Consider the following 25,475-nt stretch of genomic DNA (forward strand, 5'->3'; position numbering starts at 1 on the left):
TGCTGCTCTCATCTGTTGCATGGAATTAACCAACCATTTTATATTTGCTTTATGCGGTCAAAAATGTTATGTTCTGTACTTTTTGAAGATTTAATTAAATAAAATGTACTCATTAAAACGTTTACTTTTTAATTTGTATTATCAGTGTTCTCCATCCACTTTAATTAAACTTAATTGAATCTGTGGTAAGGGATTGTGCAGGCATGTGATGTGTGTGTTGCATTTCAGTGGCGAGATGTCCATGACTCCTATAATCCAATAGATCTTAAACTACAACAAAGAGGGACAAATTATGAAAAAAAGGCTCATTTAGGACATTTAATTATACTGTTTTTGAAAGTCTTATCTAATCTTGGATGTGATTTTGTCCTTGTCGTGTTCCTGTGCTTTGTACCTCTTTGGATGGCTTCCTCAGGACGTCCCCAACACCTCCTCCACTCCTCAGGCCGTGACTCAGCACCGTGACAATGCACATGAGCAGCGAGTCACATGACCGCTCCTTGTCCTCGATCACCACCGCCGACGGCTGGATGGCAACAGTAGCTGTGGAGACACAACGATACTGTGAGATATCTGTCATTTCTTATAAAGAGAGTAAGTCTGCATGGCTATGACCAGCCAATGATGCCTTTAAACTTAATTGATAAAGGAGAGGATCCATTTATGATTGGTGGGTAGAGTGAACAGAAATGGTACTCAATCAATGTTTTGTTACTTTAGTTATATTGACTTATGTTGTTTTTTACACCCGTGTCGAACATGCTTAAATGATTGGATTACGTTATTATTAACATTTTTTATTTCATTGTTAAAGCTGATGCAACTTTTATTCTTAATTCTTCTTCAATTTAGATATTTAACGTCATAGTGACATCACTACAGTATGTAACACTTGCGCTAATATGGGCTAGTGCTTCAACACATTGTACGTGATAGGTTAAGGTTGACCAATCACAACAGAGCTAACCAATCAGAGCAGACTGGGCTCTTGTTTCAGGCAGTATGAGAAAAATAAAGACCTTTTTGAACATGATAGCAAGTAAACATGTCACAGTAGAGGCACAACATACAAAAATGAACCTGCAAATGTCCCTCATAGGGCCCCTTTAAAAAGGCCCGTTAATTAATTAAAGTGCCATATATAAATATAATAATATCATTATATTTACTCTTAAACACAGTTTAATCTCTTAAAACAAAAAAACAATAAAAACCTCAAACACCCCAAGAGTAACTAACCTAAGAAGAACAATTTATTTACAAAAGAAAACAGTAAAGTTCATGTTCCCAGTTAAATGTAATGTGTTACTACCCACTAAGAATTCAACTACACAAAAAAAATGGAAGATTTAAGGTCCGATACAATCCTAACTCACTTGAACCCTAATGTCACACTATTCTCAGACTTAAGGAGGGGGGTCTCTGGGGAAATAACATGTCTGGGAATTTCTCAACTATCCTCTAAAATACAAGTCACCAGACTAACATGGCCTGGTGAAGCCCAGGCGAGGTCGCGCCGCTGTGAGGACTCCGCATGGTTGGCTGATCGATTTTTAAGGTGCTGCATGTGCTCTTTGATTGGAGGCTTTCCCCATCAAGGTCAGTCGGTTTGCAAATGTTCGTTGTTTTGCTGTGAGAAGCTATGTGCGCCTTCACTGAGTGCACCCATCGACCAGCTCATACCTGATGGCAATTAATCCCTTACCTCTGACCCCAGGCCCCTACACCAGTCTAAAGCCCTGGTGTTTCCCCCCCGGCTCCCTGAAAGCCCCCAGTTGGTGCAACCGGGTTAAATCCCATGTGACCGCCCGGCTCAGGGGGACGGATCTCCTGAGTGATTGTCTGTGAACACACACACACACACACACACACACACACACACACACACACACACACACACACACACACACACACACACACACACACCACGACACACACACACACACAACACCACACACACACACACACACACACACACACACACACACACACACACACACACACACACACCACACACACACACACACACACACACACACACTACCACACACACACACACACACACGACCACACACAACACACAACACACACACCAGCACACCCACACCAACACACACACACACACACACACACACACACACACACACACACACACACACAACACACACCCACACACACACACACACACACCACACACACACACACACACACACACACACACACACACCACACACACACACACACACCACACACACACAACACACACACACACACACACACACACACACACACACACACACACACACACACACACACCTCTCTCTTACCTTGCCTCACAGCCTCTGTGGAACAGTTCTCCCCATTCTCTTTCCGGCAGACTCCACCAGAGAATAACTCTCCCACCATACTGGCTCCATGCTCTATAGAAATAATTTTTTTTAAATGTAATTAAATAAAAAAGATATAATAATACATATCATTTGAAGGTATTCAAAGACACTTATATACAGTTTAAAATTCATAAAAAAAGAAACAGTAAAAACATTAAGATACGTTTTTTTATTTGAATATAGACAGATTGGTGCAGTCACGGATGTGTTTGGGAAGTTATATCCAGAAAGAGTCATAATGCATCTACATACATATATGTGTGTGTGTGTGTGTGTGTGTGTGTTTGCTGCAGAGAAACATTCCTTGTTTCTTCTCTTAACTGTCCCCGGGGTCAGAGAAGGACGAGTTATTTATGTTCGTCCCGGTTAGGGAGTGAGAAGTAACAACCTGTTTCGTACCTAGTGTTTTGTTGGGTATCCTGTCGACATTCAGAATGAAGTCGTCTTTGAAGAAGATGTAGCCCACGATGGAGAAGAGGTAGACGAGGATAAGAGCCAGCACGGCTGTCAGGAGAATGGAGCGGCCATTGCGGGTCACACTCTTTATTACGTTCAGCAAGGTCTCCTCTCGGTACACCAGATCAAAGAGCTGGAAAAAGAGTGGATTTAGAGATTGGATTACAATATGTTCAAATGTGGACTAAGAATGACATTTTTCTGGTTTTTGGTTATACATTTGGTAAGACACCCACCACCTAATTTAATTCTCTTTGCCAACAACTATACATTAGATATGATTCATCTTTTTTTCGGAAGTGCAAGAAATGCAGTTAAATGTACAGATATACTATAAGTATATAAATATGACACATAACGAAAAACGAAAATATATACAATATAAACAGTAATATTAGGCATGAACTATGTTAAAAGTAGTCTTATATAAAAAACACTATGAAAGGTAGTGGAAAGTTTAATATAGACACACATAAATATCACACACTAGTTTTAAGTATTGACACTTTTATAAATAATATGAATGAAATATAAGTATGCGCCCAGTGTACAAAGTTTTATAAATAAAAACAAAAATGTATAATGTAAATAAAAATATGACCAATGTGCAAAGTCAGTCTCATGGTTAAATGATGTTGGTAGAGAATAGAGACAAAATTAAAACCTAGGGCCTATATGTCCAAGTGTGTTTTGTGTGTGTTCACGTACCAGCAGGCTGTAAAAGAAGACATGAACGAAGACCCCCAGGCTGCAGATGATCAGGTAGAGCAGGTGGTACAGGAACTCCACATCCATGACCATGGCCAGGTAGCCCCGTGTGAAGGTTCCCCGGTTTCCCACGAAGCTCGTCAGGAAGATTATCTTGTTACACAACTGGAGAACAATGGAGAGGGGATGTTTTTCATTGATAACAAAAATAAAGTGGATGTGGTTAAGTGGTACAGAACGTCTCAGGCTTATGCATCTATAACAGTGCCATTTCTATTAGCATCTGTAATGCTACCGCAAGTTAAAGGGGCCCTATTATGCTGATTTCTAGGTTCCTATTTGTATTTTGTGCCTCTACTGTGTCATGCTTTGATGTTTAAATCCATTTACATGCACAAAAACCTATACTACAAGAAAGGGAAAACCCCAAAAATGAGGGCCTCTTTAAAGAAGTGTGAAACGTGACATCTTGATGAATGCTTGATGTTGCTCTACACTCCTGGTAGTCGCCGTGTTAAACGTGTTTAATGTGTATTCAATGTTTGGCATGTGACTGCGCAGTTTACCAATTCCAGTCATCCATCTGCTATGCAATAAAGCATGTATAAATAAATGTGATACTGCACGTGAGGTCTGTATGATCCTCATAGCAGGGAACACACTTACATTGAAGCCCCCCAGCAGCAGCAGCGTGGGCTCCAGGCCGACAGAGAAGATGAGGCGCAGGATGGTGGAGGCGATGAGCGCCCGGATACCGTGAGGCTGAGGAAACACGATGACGATGGCCAGAGAAACCAGCATGGCCATCCACAGCAGGGCAGAGAGGTGGGGCTCCAGGGTACCTGAGGAGGAAGGAGGTCACATCAGGGAGGAAGTGTGGCTCTTTTCTTTTTCTGTTTTCGGTGCGTGTTTTCTAAATGGAGATCGGCTAAGCTAACGTTGTATATGCTCCGACCGTCCACACTCACAACAACGGCCTATACAGACATAAATAAACCAGCGACTGTACTCGCCATGACACAGGCAGTCTGTGGTTTGTACTTGTTTAACTTTTGTCTAGTTTCTGAACAGATATGAGGAGCTGTGAGCTCTGAGTGCTAACAGCTAACGGCTGTGTTGTTTTTCTGTGGTTCGCATTGAAGATGACGTCACGGCTCCGCCTACACTGCGTTACTATAGTTACTGCCCCAGCTACTAAACTGTAATGGAAACGTAGCATAAAGTGAGCCAGTCCTAACAAGGCCTAACTATACCGTACTAAGCCGAGCGAGGCCCTGCAATGGAAATGTGCCATAAGACCCCGTCCACACGGAGACGAAAACGAACCGAATTCGATATCAAAAAGTCTTCCATCCACACGGAATCGGCTCAAGAAACGTGTCCGTCCACACGAGACCGCTCGACCCGCTGGAGACGCTGTAGTACATATGCCAGGCCTGTAAGTGGCGCTGTACTTCCGCCACAAAATACACCAAAAGCAGCGAATAAGACCCCCCGAGCATGGTTGCCATGGTTGCCCTTCTGTTTATTCTCCTCGGTGGATTTAGCAACGTGTAGTTCATGTAATTCTCCATGTCCACTTGTTGCTGATGGTTGTGGTAGAGGAGCTGTAGATTCTGCACTAACATCTGTATCATGGTCAGTAGCGTCTGGAGCACGGAAGCAACCCTGTGATCCGCCATTGTTGTTGTTGTTTGCAAAACACATCAGCAATGACGCGGGGGTGAGCAGCAGAGGTGGGGAGAGGCGGAGCTATGGCGTCATCGTTATCAGGAAATGATCGTATAGGGCCGTACACACGGAGCCGTTTGGGCCCCCAGAGCGTTACGTCCGCAGATCTACCCACCTTGGGATGCGTTATCATTTGAGGGCTCCGTTTCTGTGTTTCCGTGTCGGCCTCATGTGGACGAACCGTCTATACGATAGAGAACTGTAGCGGATACAACTCGTTTCGAGCCTAAGAAATCCCATTAGATTCGCTTATGACAACAATTGTTTTGGAGTTATATTATAGAAGTAGAGCCTCTCTCTGTTTGTGTATATGTTGGTTTTTACACAACAGTTATGTGTTCATCTAAATCTATTATTTCATCTTCATGAGCACACCAGGCACTAACTCAATGCCCATCTAAATCCTATTTTTAAATATTAAAGTGCATTTATCTGTCGTTTTCTTTCCACTGAGGCTCTTAAACAGCACTCAGAGAGTCTCCCTACATCCCCTCCCTGCTGAGGCCTCCTTCTTCACGCCTCTCTGTGTACAGATCACATGACAGGTACTTGTTACATAACCCCCGGTTGGCTAAAAATACACTTGCCTGGAGCTGAAATCACCGGGGATGGTCCCGGGCGCAGCATCGTAACGCGCTGCCTGGGCGCCTGGACTTGGCAGCGAACCCAGACGCAGCAGTTTGGACGTCACACACCTACAGACTCAGACCATTCATCTCTCTCGCACGCTTACTCTGCAGCCAGGCGGAGATAGAGAGACTGACCTTTACACTAAAGCACTTACTGTACACTTCACCGAATCTAAATACAGCCTGACGTTTGCTATGTGATGAAAACTGAGATTCTACTTTACATGTGTGAGCGCCTGTGACAGGGTGGAGGGTCTGGCACTTCACCAACTTCTGATCTAGGGATACCTGACTCCACACAAACACCCAGCTGACTTAAACCACAGCACTACCCTATAGAAAGGACATAAGTTATTCAAGGTGCTTTTTTCTAGGGCTTCAGCACATCAGACCTCCACTATGAAAAAGCTCCTAACCACAGTTTATCTTCAAACAAACCACCTAGAGGAAACATCCACTGGCAGCATGTGAGTGCAGCTGATACAACAATGTTTAAGGGGACTTTCAGTGTTTATGTCCACTATAAAAATCTCCGTAATAAATGGATAGTTTGAAAGCTTTGAAGTGCGGTTGTTAGACGTACTTATCCACAGTCACAATCAAACAGATTATGACCCTTATCTAAAAAAACATTCTTGTTATTAAAGAAAATATGTAAAGTAAGTATAAAAGGACACTTTCACTGCAACAAAACTGTCACCCTTCTTTCTAAATGAGTAAATTGGAGGGACACTTTGAAGATTGTAAATTATAATTTCTGTAGATGGTGGTCCGCATGCCGACATTTGGGAGAAACAGGAAGTGGTTACCTCAAGGGGGGCTAAGCAATGTACTTCTCTGGATAGGGGTATCAGCAAAAAATGTATGGCTATTATACTTTTTTTTTGAAGTAGTGTACGCAATATTTACAAAACTTTTACCACTTTACTATACTGTCATGCAGCTCTTTACGACAGGGAACTGAAGCTGGTATATCGATCCAAGCTTTTGCTAAAGCCACCAGACTCCATTGAAACATTTATTAATATTTTAAACTGCAGAACACAGGATTATTTAGTCTGTCACTGTCTACAATGGTTTGAGTTTGCGTATGATGGGATGGTGTTTTAAAGGCTTAGTAAGCATGAACACAAATGAACTAACTAATTGAGACAGCTTTAGACCAGAACAATCCTGTCTTCTGCAAGGTTCAACTTCTGTATTGCCCCGAAGGAGACCGATTGCTTTGAAGGTAGAATAGATAACAACATAAATTAACCTGAGAGGTTGGAAAGGGCTGACAGCAAGGTGAAGGCGTGAACACATTCCAAATACAGAAAACACTTGAAATGACATGGCTCTTTTAAGTGGGCTTTTCTTTTATGAAGCAAGAATATATTTCGCTGCTGCTACTGTCCACAGCAGCTTTGCTCCCGTGTCAGTACTCCTCTGTTTCTCCAAATGTAATGAAACTGCCAAGGATACAAAGACTATGGATAATAATCCCATCAACCCCACTTAAAAGCATCCAAACTATCCCTTTAACCTACAAACAATGTGCAACCTGGAGAAGGTCACGTTTTTTGTTTCTTTTTCTAAGACTTCAGCACATCCGACCACTACTTGGAAAAGCTCCCAACCACAGTTTCCCTTCAAACAAACCACGTAGAGGAAACATCCACTGACAGACATGAGAAGGAGGCGTGCAGCTGATACAACAATCAGGGGATTTCCTGGAGTTTAACTTCCCCATACCATTTACAAGCATACCTTTAAAAGCTATTAAAATGTCTTAATTAAGTCCAAATTAAGTTCACTGGAGGAGTCTGGATCTAACATGGTTTACAGGCAGGTGGCTTGAATATTAACAGGAAGCTCATGTGAATTGGGGACACAGTGTGAATGTGTGTGTATGCATGCGTGTAGACATTGAATATTCACCATTGAGCAACTTAACAGTGGCTGAGTTTTTTTTTCTTTTTACACGACTTCACTGTCCTGGAATGAACTGTTAAGCTCCCAGAAGACCTTTGACACTTGAAACCCCATGAAGTTGCTGGAGCTATGCTAACAACCTCGGTTTTTTTTTTTCTCCCTCTCTTCTATACCGCTGTGAGGAAGTTCAAACAAAAGGGACCTCGCCGTTTGACCCCACATAGAACAATTGAAAGTGTATGCGGATCACAATGTGTGTCTTCTTTCTGCTACTCCGCACTGGAACAATGCAGGCCTTATTGGCTGCGGCTTTTCACATCCCCACAAATACTGCCCTCAAGGAGAACTAAGAAAAACAACTGAAAGGATTAAGAGAAAGCAAAACAAACAGAAAGCTGAAACTGCATGTGGAAACATGCTCCGGTTGTCACAAAAAGCATTCGGTTGTGCAGGAATTGGTTTCACTTAGACCAGGGGTCTGCAACCTTTTTGACCAAAAGAGCCATTTTGCCCCCTTTTCCAACTTTTTTTTTGTCTGGAGCCGCAAAACATATTTGATAGCTTATAAAGTTGTATATATTGTTATATCAAAACTACAGTTTTTTATTATTTATTACATTATAGAAAACTGTTTACCTCTAATAATAAACAAAGAACTCTGATAAGGAGAATACAAAGAAATACACAGGCCTACTTTAAAATAAATTAAACACAGCACTTGGGGAGTCCTCTGCACATTTCAAGAAAATAAATATAATTAAAATTGACCCACTTTGAAATAAATAAAACATATAGCTGCACCCTAAAAAGAGTTAAAGGTAGGGTAGGTAAGAATGGAGAAACCAGCTCGAGTGCGCTAGAATTTGAAAGTACACAACCGAAAAAGATCTGCCCCTTCCTTCAGACTTCCTTACAGAGCCCCTCCTCCAACACACACAAACGCGCACATGACCAATGAGGGCACGAGATAAGTTTGTGCACGAGATGGAAGGCTGACAGGCAGGTAGGCCATCCAGTTATTTTAGCCGGGCCGGCTAAAATGATTGGTCGTGCTTTTTACAGCGCTACGGCTTCCACAGATGACATATTTGTATATATTTATTGTCAAAGCATTTAATGTATTCATTGCTATCGGGATGTTAAGAGCATTCATGGAATATAACAAAAAGTGTTTCTGAAGTGAATTATCTACCCCACCTTTAACTGATTGAATTATGACTGAAGATCGTCAGCTGTGCTCCTCTTCCGTTTTTTGCCTTGATACGTAAAGGCTGCAGCACCTTTGATAACTTCTCTCCACATATCAAACATACCGGTAAGCCAGCATCGTTTGCTGTGAAAGCAGATAACTCTGTCCACGCAGAATTAAACCCTCTGTGTTCCTCCGATACTTTTATTTTCTTTGATTTATCCAAAGTTCGCTCATCGAGCCGGGGGTCAGGTTATTCACCTGCAAGAAAAGGCGCTGGCGCGGGACCGTAGCAGGATGTGACGCATATGTTAGTTGACCTAATTAAAACCGTTTTATTTATGTTTCACAGTATCACCTCAAAATACAAGATACGAAACATTTTCAACCATGCAAGACAATTTAAATAGTCCTACAAATACTTTTATTTTATTTCCTTCTTATTTTTGTCTAAGCTCAAGGGAGCCAGAGCAGAGGGCTTAAAGAGCCGCATGCGGCTCGGGAGCCGCGGGTTGCCGACCCCTGACTTAGATGTATGCCTTTGAATTCATATTATTTCTCTAAAGTCCCTCCTTGTGACCCAACACCAGAGAGGATTTTCCCAAATTAAATCTAGACATTTTGGCCACCTGACACAGCCTGACTGATCAGGGGTTAATATGGTTTTGGGTGAAAAGGTCAAATATGTTGATCCCAGAAAGAAACTCAATTACCTTGTTTTTTAGGTTTTGGAATTCCTGGAAGAATTAGCTTATTTTAAATGAATCGTATTAGTCTTGCTTTCTAATGACAAAACTCTGACTTGGAGAGTTGTTTTGTATGTAATGTATACATTTATCAACATATATTTAAGAATGCAAAGTAATTTGAACTCTCCAGGGTCAGATATTTGTTTTATTATGATGAAAACCAGGATTAATTGATATTTTATAGCTGTCCAGAGATGATAATTAACCAATTTTACCATAATGAAAGTGACAGAAGGATAGGACGATGAGATACTGAAGTAATGCGGCTTAAATTGGATTTTAAATATGTATCTTGTTTTTACAAAAGGACGTTTTGCAAATGTTTGTTTTGTGTTTTTTCTTGTGTGTGTGATGTGTGTCTTGAACAAGTCTGGGGTGCAAGTCTTTTAATCAGATAATAACATGTTTAACAAATGTATTCTGGCCATTTCAATCCGGTCGTAGATGCAATTTCTCAACTCCAACTCCATCCTTGCTTCTCAAGTGGCTAATCGAAATGTAAACAATGTTTTTTCCGGGACATTTGTTTATCTGGATATCCGCTGGACAGAAAATTAACTCTGTCAGTCCGATAGTCGATGGGTTGAGAGATGATAATGACACTGACCTTTCCTTTTCCTGCACCAATGCAACAGGTAGAACATTCAGATCCATAGAGGAAGATTGAATTCAAGCAGGCACTGTTATGGCTTTCGTAAGAGTAAAGCAAATTGAATCTGCATCTTATCATGTAGGTGTCACTTTTAGTGGTATTCTCCACAGTGAGAAGCATGGTTGGCATTTCCTGCTAGATTTTCTGATAGTATGGGGAAAAAGGACACAACCCTATCAAAACCTGGAGCAGTGTGAGAATGACACTAGAAATCTGATAGCATGTTAAGTCAAGTAACAAAGGTCAAGTATCCAATAACAGTTCAGATCCTTACAGCCAAGACAAATCCATCTTGGTCCTTTGTGATAGCACCGCAGGTCGAGATTATTATAATCTTCCGTTAAGATTACATTCTCTTCACACCTTCACACGTAGTTAAAGTCACGTTGGGAGGTGTGAGGCTACACCCAAACCACAAGCACGAGTGCACATAGTGTTCTGTACACAATGACAATGAATAATGCATCTTAGGTCTGTAATTCTGATCACATGCCAACTGCTATAAATACATGCACTCAATGAAAACATGTTTGGATGCTATTGCTCAAGTCACATCAGGAGGTATACAAGGAATCACGTGTAAAATCCTCGGGACTGCACTCCATCTTCTGTAGAGAGCTCTCATTGATTGATTGAAACAGTTAATGATTATTTTTGGAGAGTCAGTTCTTTGAAGCTCGCATAAAGCAGATATGAAGTCATGGTTGCAGAAAAAATCTCCTACAATGAGTGCTTCAGAGATTTAGCAATGCATGCCTTTAACATTGCTTGATTTAAGATGGACATTAAAAAAGAAATGACGCAGCAGAACCAGATATATTGTTTATTTGAGTCTACAAATGATTTAACCTGGCACCTTCATTTGCCAAACAGCGACTCAATCGCAATCTGGCAAGAGTTTAAGGTGTTTTGCCAGCTAATGTAGCCTGGAGCGGCTAACCACAACCAGAGATTGGGAGCTGGCTACAGAGGTCTGGTAAGCTCACTCTTTTCTAACTCCAAATGTATGAACATGTTTATTTTGGACATGTTCTCTAACTAGTAACTTTTAAAATAAATCGCAATCAGCTGTAAAAAATCACTGCCAATCCGATCTGTGTCTCACCTCTGAGACATGTTTGAGTCCAACATTTCTCAGGTCTTCATATCGGTCTTCAAAGACAGTGTTACCATTCATTGCATTATTAACAGATACAGAAGAGAAAGGTATTGCCATTTTCACACCTGGAAATCACTGTTGAAAGGTTGTGTCTGCCAGTTGGCTTCAGAAACTAGAAACTATTTATAATCCTTTAATACAAACAAAACTGTATACAGCCTTAAATGTACTGCTAGCCTGGGGTAGATGAGGCAACACTAAACCACCAAGGTTTTACCAAGAAGGCGTAAACATCCAATTTCCTTTATCTTTAATCTTTGCCGCACAGGTTTCTGGTGAAGCACAATATGTAGGCCTCCTGACACACCCCTGTCTTTGCCAGTTATTGTTTATGCCACACACTCACATTTCCGGAGCTGTTAAAGTCGCACTTATCGTGTTAACCGCATTGCACGTAAACAGAAGATCTCATTAACCTTTTGTTCACCAGTAGTAAAGGGCTTAAAGGTCCCCTATTATAGTGTTTTTCATCAATACATTACAGGTCTCAGATATATATACGAAACATGTCTCTGAAGTGTTTGGCTCCAAACACCAAACAGATCATTGCAGCATCCCATAATCCCCTCTGTTTCAGCCCTGTTTCAAAAGTGCTGATTCTCTGTCTGTTACTTCAGATGAAAATAAGGAGCCACTCCCCACGCCCCTCTGAGAGATATTTGGTTACAAAGAACACAATGGTGCTCTAGGAGGAGATTCAGGTGATAAGGTGGGGGGGGGGTTACCTTGGTTGGTTACTGGCTAATGGTGACACAAGCCAAAACATCGTTATGACATCACAAAGTGGCCAAAATCTGATCAGCTCATTTTCAGACAGGTTTTTATATAAATGGATCAGGACAAAAAGAGAGAGAATCTTTGTTCCTGAAACTTTCAGAATCTCTTTACACAGAGGGGACACATGTTGATGTAGAAGAGACATGAACAAGTGGATTTTGCATAATAGGTGACCTTTAAGGAAAGATTTAAAAAGAATAGACTTCAGCAGACTGACCTCCTCGGACGCCCTCCAGAGGGTAGAAGAAGGCCACGAGCAGGTTCATGAGGACAGCCAGGTTGAAGGAGATGCTGCTCCAGAAGGACATGTTCCTGGAACACCAGTACAGGATGGGCTGAGCTGGAGAAGGGTGTTGAAATTCACACAGTCATTAACAGTGCAATACACCAAGCATAATGTATCTAATAACGTCACAGGAATTAGCAGTACATCACACGACTGATCTGTGTTTCACACCACAACATAATTCATTTCCTAGTCATTTTTAGTCAAATGGTTGTATAATTGATATTGATGATATTTTCTTTCATGATTGGCTTCGCAACTGTCTGTCATGTTTCAGCTACACTACTTATTTTCCATCTTTTATCAGCGAGACAAAGTTGAGTGCAGATTACTTTGATGTGAAAAAAAAGCATTACATTTCTGGTGAAACACAATAATCAAACAGAATCAGAAGAAGTCTGCATGGTGCCTTTCTCAGCAACTGTAAACAAAATAATTCACTTCTTTGTCATCTACTTAAGTACACAAAACCAATTGTCATGCACATTTCACACACAGCAAACACTTTCCACACGCACACACAGCCTACTCAGACCTTGGTCAGGAGATCAGTATCGCGCCAACGCTATTTTGAGCTGTTTATGAGAAAAGAAGAACTGCCAGGGGGGACTTTTAGCAAGTCACTACATTCATCACAAGTGCTTAGCATAACATAGCGGAACAATATGATCTACTGCTGTGATGATTCATTTAGAGAGGAGAGAGGTGATGATTGTTGTCACGTGAAATCACATTATACACAAACTGTCCTCCTTCAGGCCTGACCACGGGACGAGCCACAACACAGTGCTACTTCACAGCAGTAACTGACAGAATCAACAAGGGGTGCAAGGCTCTAAGGAAAACTCAACATAGAGTTTAGTCCTGTGCGACTGTACTATTAAAGGGTAGTGAGAAAACAAATGCTTAGTTTAAAATGTAGAAGACATATGATATTCCTCGTATACATTTTGAGAAGCTACAAGCTGCAAAAACTCCTTTCCGGTCCTGAGGAAAAGTTCAATCTGAAATAGGGTACACTGAGACAATGATCCGGACAAGATATCATGCTTTCTTCCGTTTGAAAAAGCCACACAACCTCCACGAATAACACCAAGTTAAACAATGCAACCTTTAAATGTTGACTTTATCAACATCCATCCATCCATCCATCCATCTTCTCCCGCTTATCCGTGGTCGGGTCGCGGGGGTAGCAGTTCCAGCAGAGCCCCAAACTTTCCTTTCCCTGGCCACATCAACCAGCTCTGACTGGGGGATCCCAAGGCGCTCCCAGGCCAGCGAAGAGATATAATCCCTCCACCTGGTCCTAGGTCTACCCCTCGGTCTCTTCCCAGCTGGACGTGCCTGGAACACCTCCCTAGGGAGGCGCCCAGGTGGCATCCTTACTAGGTGCCCGAACACCTAATAAGGAACGACTTTATCAATATAGTTAGCTAAAATAAATAATAGTTAGCAGTGCTAACCTTATGAGTTTGGGTAAGTTAGCTCGCTATGCTAATGGCGTTAGCAAAAATAAAGTATGGTTAAAAGCTTAAATAATTACATTTAGCTTTTTGACATTGTTTTGCTTGTTGATGATGTCCTGAAATTAGCAATAGTTTGCTTACAACATCAGCTTAGCTAGGTAACACTAGCAAAGTCTTAGGGTTAGTACAAGTGATTTGTTGCTTGACATAACATTAACTAAATGTATACGTTATAGTTACATCAAATATTATGGAGGTTGTTTGGTGTGTGTTACAATGTATTAGCTATATGCTCTGTTGGCAAGGTAGTGCAATACCTTGTCAATCTAGGGGGGTTTCCCCCTGAACACACATGATAACACACATGACTTTCCCACCATGGGTCCTATTGATGGAGATGGGTTCAGCGTGGGACAGGGTCTGAGCCTGGAGCTCTGCAGCACGATGCTATGGAACATTTCCCACATAATCTTTTTCTGGATCATCTGTGAACAGTTTCTCCTGTCTTATGTTGCCGATCCCTCACATGCTGACATGGGAGCTACTGTATCCCGTTTCCACTGAACTGCTTTGATGTTTCCTCAGTAAGGTTGAGCCTGCATGAGCTTTAAAAGTAAAAGATATGAAACTAATCATGACCTCAAACTGTCAGGTGGATAAAACAGATTGACCTATTAATCCTACTAAATTACAAATCGTAAGAACATCAAGAGTGAATCCTGATTTTCCCCTGTCATTTTACAGCTATCTTTGCTGTCAACGTTTACTGTTGACTGTCCTAATTTTGCTTATAAGACAGGAATACAAATAAAAAACGTCTATATCGTTCTCCAGACAAAACAAAGCATTCTACACGTGTGACCTCTTTACACCAGTTTCTCAATGCTTTACTGTTTGCAGCTCTAAATTCCCTTTATGACTAAAATGAGGGATTATGTAAAGGTTAATACTATACTACTTAATCCTGTCCGAAAACAATTAATTTGCCTTTACATGTTTCCAGAATTACAAAAATAAACGCAGTCATATCAGAATACAGGAACTATATGTTAATTATAAAAATGAGACAATCTCGTGAATGGGCTTGCAACAAAAGACGGTTGGTGTACCGAACACAACTACCGTGTTTATCATCCACTACATCACACTCAAACACATCATTCTCTCCTGGCTGAATAAAACATCTCTATAGAAAATATGTTGTCATGCAATCATGCCTTACATTAACTAACATTGTTACAGGTGTCACAGTAATTTATATAACGGTTCTTATCAAGGTGTACATGCTCTCTCCACTTCCACTCCTCCAGGGTTCAGAGTTAAGGGATCAGAGTGCAGCCCCTTTCTCACATTCACATTTTTAGAGTGAGTTACTGGTCTTTGTTTACAATTTATTGTGGTTTAGAGAAATGTGTTAATCCTGTTAGCTCATATGTATAAGCATTACAGATGGATTAGGCTTCGGTCGGCAGCGATGACGCAATTGGTAACCATTTGAAAAAACACAAACACAGCCTCGATGACAGATTTCTAGTTAAAGTGGACCTATCATGCTATATTTGAATAATATAGTGTAGGACCATACGCCATAAGGCATATTTATACTTTTTTTTTTTCAAAATACCAAACATCATGCATTTTAGCCATGCCTCATTTCGCTCAATTTGAAAAAAAATTGCTCTGTTTTTGCAAGGGCTGATTCAGTGAGAACAGCACCACCTACAGGCCTGGCATATGTACTACAGCGTCTCCAGCGCTTTCGAACGGCAATGGCCGTGGCTGTCTCCTCCTGATTGGTGGAGTTGGCCCAATAGCCGTAGCGCCACCGTCCTGACGTCAGGACAGTGTTCAAATCTGGATCAGTTTTTATCAGATCCGTTGCAGCCCCTTTTTTAGAGATTTGGGTATGGAGGAAAATAGAGAGGGTTGTGTTTTCTGACACTTGGTGAGTTCCCTGGAACACCGGGGACACATATTCATGTATAAAAGACGTACAAAAGTGAATTTTGCATGATAGGTCCCCTTTAACTTTAAACCAGGTGATGATAAATAGTTATACATTGTTATTATTAGTTAACATTTTTGAAGTCAAGTCAAGTTTTGGCCGTAGAAATCGCCTTTTGTTGATTTATGCAGCTTAACCGTGAGACTTTTCTGGTTTGTACAACTGACACATGAAATTAAACGTGCGAGACCTGAGGGCGTATCATCTGAATGCATGATTTGTTTTTGTCGTCATATTTTGAGAACCCGGAGTGCCGAGCACTGTGCGGGTGTTATTTTTGGCGTGTGATCTTTATCAAGGTTTTCCATGGTTCTCTCAATGTTTACGCCACAGAAATAGAAGTACAATGCTTTATATTCCCTGCCTTAGCTTTTTAATAACAAGTCTCCACTGCAGACACATGTGTCATAGGTGGCTAAAGCATTTTTATCTAATGATCACATTAGAGGTGTGGAGGAAGTTTGGGAAATGTTACTAAACCTTAAGTTGGCAAATTGCCAAAGTGACATCAGGGGAATTCTGCCTCCTCTTCCTCTTCACACAAGAATCCAAGGTCAGATGGGGTGAGTCATTTATATACAAACGATCAAAAGTGGAGGAAGATATATTTTGAAAGTAAAAGCAATAATACCACAGTGTAGAATTACTAGTTATTAATGGGCTGTTTTAAAGTTCAAAAATCAACTAAAGTACATTTTTTTATGATATGAATCTGCAAATAGTAAGTAAATGATCTATGTGAATCTGTGCTGTCTGTGCTGTTTTTCATCCTCACCCTGTTGCTGTTGAACTACTGAATTTCCCCACGTGGATTAATAAAGGTCCATCTTATCTTATCTTAAATGTACAATATTTGATACTAAATTGAAGTGGAGAAGAAGTATATATTGCTATAAAAATGGAAATACTCAAGTACCTCGAAACTGCACTTGATTACTGTACTTGAGTCAATGTAGTAAGTTACTTTCCAGCACTGCAAATGATCATCTTGTGGGTGATTTTTTCCTCTAACCTAATATTTATATATGTGAAAGAGCCTTTTGGAAGAGGGGGTTCCTGCAGGGATGAAACAGGACAGCGTGTAAACCATGAAACTACAGGATATAAAGAGTTGAGGAAATATACGCACAGGGAACCGTGTTTGCGTCTCCAGTTGCCTCTTGGGTGCCTCGCAGCTTCTTCTGCCAATTCATCTCATTGAAGAGATCCTCGGAGCTCAGGAAGAAGTCATTGATCTTACTGCCTTGCTCGTCGCGCTCCGTGGTGTAGTAAACACGCAGCTTGGACTCGTTTGTGAGGAACTCGCAGATGTTTGGCACGGGGAACACGATCTGCTCCATGGTGCGATCCAGACGGACAATCTGCAGCAAACCACAGAAACAGACAACACACACTCTCTGAGACCAAAACGTTATGAACACGTACTGTTCTCTTTAAAAACACGTGTTTACAGATAGTTTATTCAAGAGATCTTCCTTGTTATTGTCACATACTGTACAATACAAATAAAAGCACTGTTTCCTTTAGATGGAGGCTGATAAACTGTGCAAACAACGAAATAACAGAACAGTGTCAACAGTCAGCATTCCTCCTTTCAAGGAAAGCGTGCACAAATTCCAAAGGGAGATGGTGGACAGCACTTTTGGCATTTTTGAGACTTGAGAGCAGAGGCCTGTACTACGAAGCCGGATTGTCGCTTAGCGAGGTAACTTCAGGGTTAACTCTGGGTTTCCGGTCCTACGACGCTGGTTCACTTCTTAGCGGGCTAGATCTCCATGGTAACTTATGCTGAACGGCTAACCTGCTCCGGTTCCAGGATAAGAGATCAACTCAGTGAAAGCACCGCCTGCTGACCAATGTGTTACCAATATTAGTATTATTTTTAGTATTTTAATATTATTTTAGTATTATTTCAGGATTATTTTAATATTATTTTGGCATTTCCTGGAGTCGTGCGTTGTATGGGACACAGGCAATGGTCTTAAAACTTAGTTTTTTAAAAAAGAATAATAAATTCCTAATTGTGACAAACATGGTGAACTCCAATTGTTAAATATACACACTGCGGGATTTGATCAACCCCAGCAGGGCCTTCCTGGGGTGAGGGTGTATTGTGATAATGGCCGAAACACTCGATGAGCCCGAGGTCCACAACTGATGATGTGTCAAATACAATTATTTTTTATCTATAGTTTATTTGTTTTAAATTTAATATATTATAATTTTTTAACATAAGGTAGGAATTTAAAAATATAATTTAAAAATAATTCAGAATTTAATCTAATATTTTAACATAAGATAGGATAACTACAAAATAGATATATAGTACCTTATATAACATCTTCTTTCACTTTTTACCCCTGCGGTTTACTCTAAAACCCCTGATCCTTTACCCCCACCCCCCGTTTCCTTCTCCTGGTCTATGGGAACGGGTTACAGAGATGCTTAGACAGGCAGGGGAGTGCATTTACGTAGACACGTGGTGCCTCCTTACCTCTGTTCCTTACCCTGTATCCTAATGTTCACCCTAGTCTAAAGAGAAAGCATTCTTGTATGCCTTTTCATCTCTGTTTCGTACTGCTTTCTTCCTACCCCGTTTCCTCTAACTATTCTAGGAGAGTGCATTTACGTAGATACGTGGTGCCTCTCTGCTTATACTTTTGACTTTCTTTCCCTTTGGGGAGTGCAATTACGTGAAGGTTAGACACGTTGTGCCTCTTCATTTGTGTCCCTGTCCCCTTCTCATAATTTCCACCCTATTCTAAGGGGAAGCATTCATGCAATGTGGTGCCTTTTCATTTCAGCTTCTTACTTTGTATTTCTTCACCCCTTTCCCTCAAACTATTTTAGGAGAGTGCATTTACGTAGACACGTTGTGCCTCTCTTCCTCTGTTTCTTACTTCTCTTTTCCTACCCCTGTTCCTCAGACCTATCCTCAGGGAGTTGACACGTTGTGCCTTTCTAAGGGTCAAAGTTCATATGGCGAGGGATTCCTTTGAGCGACACGCGCCGGCCCGTGCCTTACCGTGGACTTCTAATAGAACTGCTCGGGTCTTGATAGATTGGGTGGGGAAGTTCAGGAGATATTTGTAGCTCAGTGTGCGGAGTTTGAAGCTATCTATTACAGGATAAAGGAAATACAGAAAAACTGCCGTTGCAGGAAAGACGGCCGGCAAAAATCAACCGACTGTGTGAACGTGAAAATTAATAGAATATCACCTCCCATCTTCAGAGCAATCTGACTATTATAATATTAGCGTTAAGAAAGCTTACTTAAATATCTGCCACAACATAAGTAACCGGATCAAAGTAACATTACGTACAGTCGGCGGCATCTTAGCGAGAGCACGTTTGTTTTGGGTTGGTTAAGCCAGATCACTCAAACATATCCAGGGTATGTTGAACTGGATTCGTAGTACAGGCCTCAGGCCAACAAACACCTCATCATATGTCTCGTGTCAATGCAAAAACATGTAGCAATTCCCCCGCAGCTGACGTCCTACAATTTATCTCACATAGTGTGTAGATAATTGCAGGGCGGCGTTTCTATTTTACTTTGGAGTGAGATTCAGATACGGTGTAGTCGGTGCATTTTTACAAGACTTGGGTTGACACCCCTTTTGGGAGGGGTTTCTGTCGTGTTGCTTTGTTTTGTTTTTGTGGGTTTGAACTTTGAGCAGTATGATTAACGAGGGAAGTGTGGCGAGAGAGTTGAGAGTTGGCTGCCCTGCAATAGCAACATTTTAATAATTTTTCGGTAAACCTTTACAATTTAAAAAGTGCTAAAACCTGAGGGAGCTTGCTGATATATATTCATTTTTTTCCTATGTGTTAAAACATGGATGTGCGGCATTAGAGCTTGTAAAAATGTCAATGTTTCACAAGAATTGGTAGCTGACAATTTCGATTCTTTTTCAGTAACACTTCAAAGTAAAAAAAGTACTAGGAAAGACAGCAGGATATCCTAAACGGCACAGCACACTACAGTTCAGGCACAGTCCTGTCCACTGACCTCAATCTGCGCCGTGTGTTTGGCGTAGAACTCCAGGGCCTCGTCGCCCTCTCCGTACGTTCCCCCCGGCTTCAGCATCGCCTGCAGCTCCTTGTTGTGACGCGCCAACTGAAAAGACAACAAACACCATCGAATCAATGATAAACAGATCCATCACATCATTATGATTATTATTAAAAAAACCTATCTTTTAATTTGGGTTAACTTTGAATTGTCACTAGTATCATTGTCCATGTTTTACTGTATTTTCTTTCTGTTTTGCTTTGATTTCACATTTTTCATTTTCTTTTTTAAATTGTTTTATTTTAACATATTATCACTGTATGGTTTATCTTGTTCTGTATTCATTTTAGTATTATTTTAATATTGTTGTTATGTTTTCTGTAAAGCACTTTGGGCTGCTTTGTGCATGAAAGGTGCTATACAAATAAAGTGTATTATTATTATATTATGCGCCGCTTTCCCCTTCTACTGCACTTTTCCTTGTACATGTGATGTTTTGGTGTTGTTGTTTGTTGTTGTTTGTTTCCGTTAACTGTCAAGTGGGAACAAAGTATTTTTTTGGACGTTTTTGTGTTTCTCTTATTTTCCTACGATACTGTTATGATTGGCTGTGAATAAGAAAATATGAAGGACAGACCATCTATTTCTATTTATAATTATAATTTTCTTCTCCCTGCTCCTTTTTGGGTATGGTGTGTTTATAGAGACATGTTTTGTAAATAATTGTTATACATTAAGTTGTGCATACCATGAACGAAACAAATAAAAATGAAATAAAGACTGTTATCAGAAGTGTTTGCCTTTCATGTGTTCACGCATGGTAACTTGTGCACGTGTCGCCTCTCTGAGCCAACACTGCCCCTACTTAACGTCCGGGTACAGTACGTGCTATTTATTCTTCCTGTGAATGCACAATGTTCCGTGCATTCAACCAAAAGGCTGCGGGGGGTGTATTGATAGCGGCTGTTGCACAACTATAATTGCAGTCGTTCCTTAAATCACGTTTTCAAAAAGACACTGTGGCTATTGAGCGCTGCAGAGCCTGAGGGCTACTGAAAGAGAGGAGATGAGTGTAGGGTGGCAGAAGTATCACATGTCTTTAGCTGCCACAGGAAACAACACACTTACAGTAACGCCACTGTAAATGCATTTATGCTCTGCATCATGTTGCCATGCATGTGCTACTGAATTAACACACTTCCTCGCTGATTTTACAGAAAGTTAGTGGCTTACCTGATGCGCTAAGATGTAGATATTATGCCCGACGTTGCGTGGGGAGGCAGCGTGCTCATCCTCTCCGTCCTCCCCCTCCTGCGGCTCCTCCACCTCGATCTCCCCCTGCATGTAGGCCTTTTTGATCACTTCCACCTGCGAGAAAACACACCGTCACATAACATCCATTAGAGTGTAATAGTGATTTGAATGATATCACACGCAGCAGCTCTCATGTTGTATTTGGTTCATATCTCTCTGGGTTTTGTGTCATGTTGTAATTGTTTCTGTCTCTCTGTGTTTTGAGTTGTGTGTGTCTTTGTAGTTGTTTCATGTCTCTTTGCTGTATTTTCTGTTTCTTTGTATTTGATTTGCATATTTTTTGTATATTTCTGTTCGTTTGCATTTGGTTGTAGTTGTTTTGTCTCTGTGGTAATTGTTAGGGCTGTTCCAGGTTGGCACATGACTCTCTGTAGTTTTCTCATGTCTCTTTGTTATCATTTTGTGTCCCTTTGTAGGTGTTTCGTCTCAGTTTGTCGTCATTTTTGTTGTTTTGCGCCTTTTAAAGACTCTTTGTAGTCTTTTCCTGTTTCGTCTTAGTCGTTTAATCTCTCATGTTTTGTCTCTTTGAAGTTGGTTTAATTTTCTTTAGTCGTATGTTTTCGTTTATCAGTTTGTTTGTGGTCCTTTTGCCCGTTCCTGGTTGGAAAGTTATCCCTAATACTTACAGCCCCTTGGCCTCTGCCCGGACCCTTTTAGTAATCCATCCATGAAGACCTTGTTCTCACACATGTATGTACTGATATGTATAATCCTTTACTGTCAGGGTAATATCATTGTGTTTTATTAAAAGGTCTCATTTATTTAGAACCCAACAAAACAGAAAATAGGGCTTTGTGACCTGATACTGTAGGAAGTTTCAAAAACAGATCCTTACAGGATATGTGAAGGATAATACACACTGTCACAAAACATCCATGTAAGACTCAGAAATGTATTTGCATGATGTCTCACGCACCAGCTCTTTGGGCCTCATGTTGTACAGGATCCTCTCTGCGTTCTCGCTGTCATGGCGACTCTCCATAATTGCAAGAAGGAGCTTGGAGGCATTATTCTAGGAAAAGATGAGAGCACAGATAAGAGCACAAACAGAATCAGGTTCATTTATTTCCTAACAGGGGAATACATTTATCACCATTAAAGATGGAAATCTAATATGTAAATATTCTTACTTTTCCCTGTGGGCTTGTTATGTAATTCATAATGGATTACTTAGTTGATCATGTGTTGAAATGAAATATTTGGCAGACTTTATTTATGTCAACACCGTTTCATTTCCTGTAATTACTTGATCATATCTCAATAATTATGTTTCCAGTAATGTAACTGCCCAATTCAATGATTCATTTCTCCATTTAAAGGTGGGGTAGGTAAGTTTGAGAAACCGGCTCGAGATCGCTAGAATTTGAAAATACACAACCGGAGAAAATCTGCCACTTCCTTATAGAGCCCCTCCTCCAACACACACGAACGCGCACATGACCAATGAGGGCACGAGATAAGTTTGTGCCCCGATGGAAGGCTGACAGGCAGGTAGGCCATCCAGTTATTTTAGCCGGGCCGGCTAAAATGATTGGTCGTACTTTTTACCGTACTACGGCTTCCACAGATGACATTTTTTTATGGATTTTTTGTCAAAGCACTTAAGATATTCATTGCTATCGGGATGTTAAGAGCATTCCATGGAATATAACAAAAAGTGTATCTCGAGCCGGTTTCTCAAACTTACCTACCCCACCTTTAAATGTCACTTTTGATATTCGAATCTCTCACTAATTTTAAGAAATATCTCAAGAGACTAAAACGCCCCTTGTGTAACATTTTTGAAGTGTTTATCTTCCCCCTTTAATCAATAATGACTCACTTTGAGCTCCAGCACCAGATCCATCCTCTTCTTGCCGAGGGGGTTGATGTCATTGAGGATGAGAGCGATGATGATGTCAATGCCATTGCATTCATGAGTGGCAATGCAGTTCTGAGGAAGAAGGAAAACAAGTTCAAATGTGGACTGAAAAAGTTGTATTAAAGGGGCCCGATTATGCTTATTTTCAGGTTGATATTTGTATCTCTACTGTGACGTAAATAAACTCCCCTGTTCTTGGGATTTTAGCCTTTGCCGACCATTTACATGCACAAAAACCTATATAACACACTACAATTAAGGGAAAAGCATTACAGGGCCAGGAGTCACATTGACTTCTGTTTTTAGACAGTAAACACAATCTGTATTTTATTTACCAAAAGGTCGAAATCTTAAAGTGTTTAGCTTTTCAGAATTTGAATATCTATCAGACAATTATATATTTAATTAACATGCCTTTTCCCCAAAAGAGCTACAGTCAGTCATGAATATTTGGCTTTGAAGTCACCAGACAGATATTTTGCCAACAATATGCCACACCACAAAATGAAAAATGGCTTGTGGCCACAAAATAGTTTGGGGCAAATATGCTGGTACCATTTAACAAAGACACTTAACAGAGTTTAAAGTAATGCTCTTCCTTTTAAGAACAAAGAGTTTAGTCTAACCCTAACCCTTCTAGCTGTTTGAAGGAACTGAAATCAATTCAAACGGCGACTGCTTTTAGCCACTTGCTCGTTAAGTTATGCCAGCTTCACGCTTGCAATAAAATGAGCCCACGGCGGCTCGAACAGAGGATGCCATCGTGATGTGAGAAGAACCAAGCCATGCTAATCTGTACCAAAGAACAAACACAGGCAAACAGCCCAAAGAGAAATACTGAAGGATAATTAAAGAAAAAACCTAAAAAACCAGCAGCACTTAAACAAAAAGGTCACTTTGATATAAACTGAGGATTATTATCTCTGCCAGGTAAACCTTTATGGGATCATGCGTTTGGTCGCCTGTGTGTAATTTGTGTGTCCGCAATTACTTTGCATAATACTACTATACGCTGAACGACCTCTCATGGGTGATTCAAATGTTTCAAAACTGATTGTGTTTACTGTTGTATAGCCTGTATATAGAAGGGGCTACGAGTGTTTAACAACAGCGTCATAATCATGAGGACTTTCGGGTTCAGCCGGGCTGAAAACTAGCCTAAACTGGTCTAAACTGGTCTAAACTGGTCTGTTTTAGACCACATTTTTTGTGGCTCAAAACGTTTTCTTTTCAATTTAAACAGTAGCATCTGCTGACTAATTATTTACCATCGTATGATTCACTATATTCGGCAGCAATACAAGATGAATAATCCTCCCCTAACCCTAACCCTAAAAGTACTTATTTTGTGAAACGGCCCATTTTTAAATAATAAAGGATTATGATTGTTGATGCATTATTGTGTTTGTCCTAGCTTGTGAAGGTAGAGCTAGTTTGAATTGCTTTGTCTACGGCTGCTGGATATTTTAACCCATAATTATATGTCAATTTGTTTATTTATTAGTTGATATTTATATTTTTGGCTAATTATCTGAATCGGTAAAGAAACTAAAGCTGTCATATAAATGTAGTGGAGTAAAAAGTACAATATTGGCTTCCCAACTGTAGTGGAGTAGAAGTCTAAAGTAGCATAACATTAAAATAATAAGTACAAGCACCTCAATATTGTACAGTTCTTGAGTCAATGTACTTTATTATATTCCACCACTGGTTAAGGGCGTCTGTGTTTGCTTGCATGTTCGTGTTATTTTGTATTGATTGTTGTGCTTTTATCTTAATGTGTGCATATGTATAAATGTGTCTGTTGATTGTGTATTTATATATAGGATATACATATTTTATACATATTGTAAGGAATAAAATCAATATATATGTGGCGTAACTTTAAATTAATAACACTGTTTTATTCTGTAACCGGATGTTCACGACATTGTCGACACACTCGACTTCTGGTCTGTTCAGACGGTGTTTGTAGCATTAGCATGTAGCTAATATTATTTTGTGTACGTGAATATAAGGAGAATGACACGTGGTGTTGCACACTAAACACACTGTCTTCCACTCTCACTTATTGACGCTGCAATACTATTATTAGGGAATGTTTAGATGACCAACAGATATTAGAAGATTGTAAAACATCAGAAAACGACAGGACGTGCCTTGGACCCGCCCCC

General features: G+C 40.5%; 1 protein-coding gene across 6 annotated transcripts in view; it reads right to left on the bottom strand.

Annotated features, from left to right (window-relative positions):
* The window catches only part of itpr1b (inositol 1,4,5-trisphosphate receptor, type 1b), a 123,425-nt gene that overhangs the window by 15,303 nt on the left and 82,647 nt on the right, over positions 1-25,475 (bottom strand). For all 6 annotated transcript variants that reach the window (XM_034121615.1, XM_034121614.1, XM_034121610.1 and 3 more), the window contains 11 exons: positions 23,263-23,373; positions 22,357-22,452; positions 21,360-21,494; positions 20,124-20,231; positions 17,241-17,472; positions 12,572-12,694; positions 4,221-4,396; positions 3,555-3,719; positions 2,790-2,979; positions 2,328-2,420; positions 395-543 (listed from right to left, as the gene is read on the bottom strand). In XM_034121615.1, the coding sequence (XP_033977506.1) occupies positions 395-543; positions 2,328-2,420; positions 2,790-2,979; positions 3,555-3,719; positions 4,221-4,396; positions 12,572-12,694; positions 17,241-17,472; positions 20,124-20,231; positions 21,360-21,494; positions 22,357-22,452; positions 23,263-23,373 (1,578 nt within the window). The remainder of the gene's footprint in view (positions 1-394; positions 544-2,327; positions 2,421-2,789; positions 2,980-3,554; positions 3,720-4,220; positions 4,397-12,571; positions 12,695-17,240; positions 17,473-20,123; positions 20,232-21,359; positions 21,495-22,356; positions 22,453-23,262; positions 23,374-25,475) is intronic.

The sequence above is a fragment of the Trematomus bernacchii genome, unplaced genomic scaffold (genome assembly GCF_902827165.1).
Source record: "Trematomus bernacchii unplaced genomic scaffold, fTreBer1.1, whole genome shotgun sequence".
Lineage (NCBI taxonomy): Eukaryota > Metazoa > Chordata > Actinopteri > Perciformes > Nototheniidae > Trematomus > Trematomus bernacchii.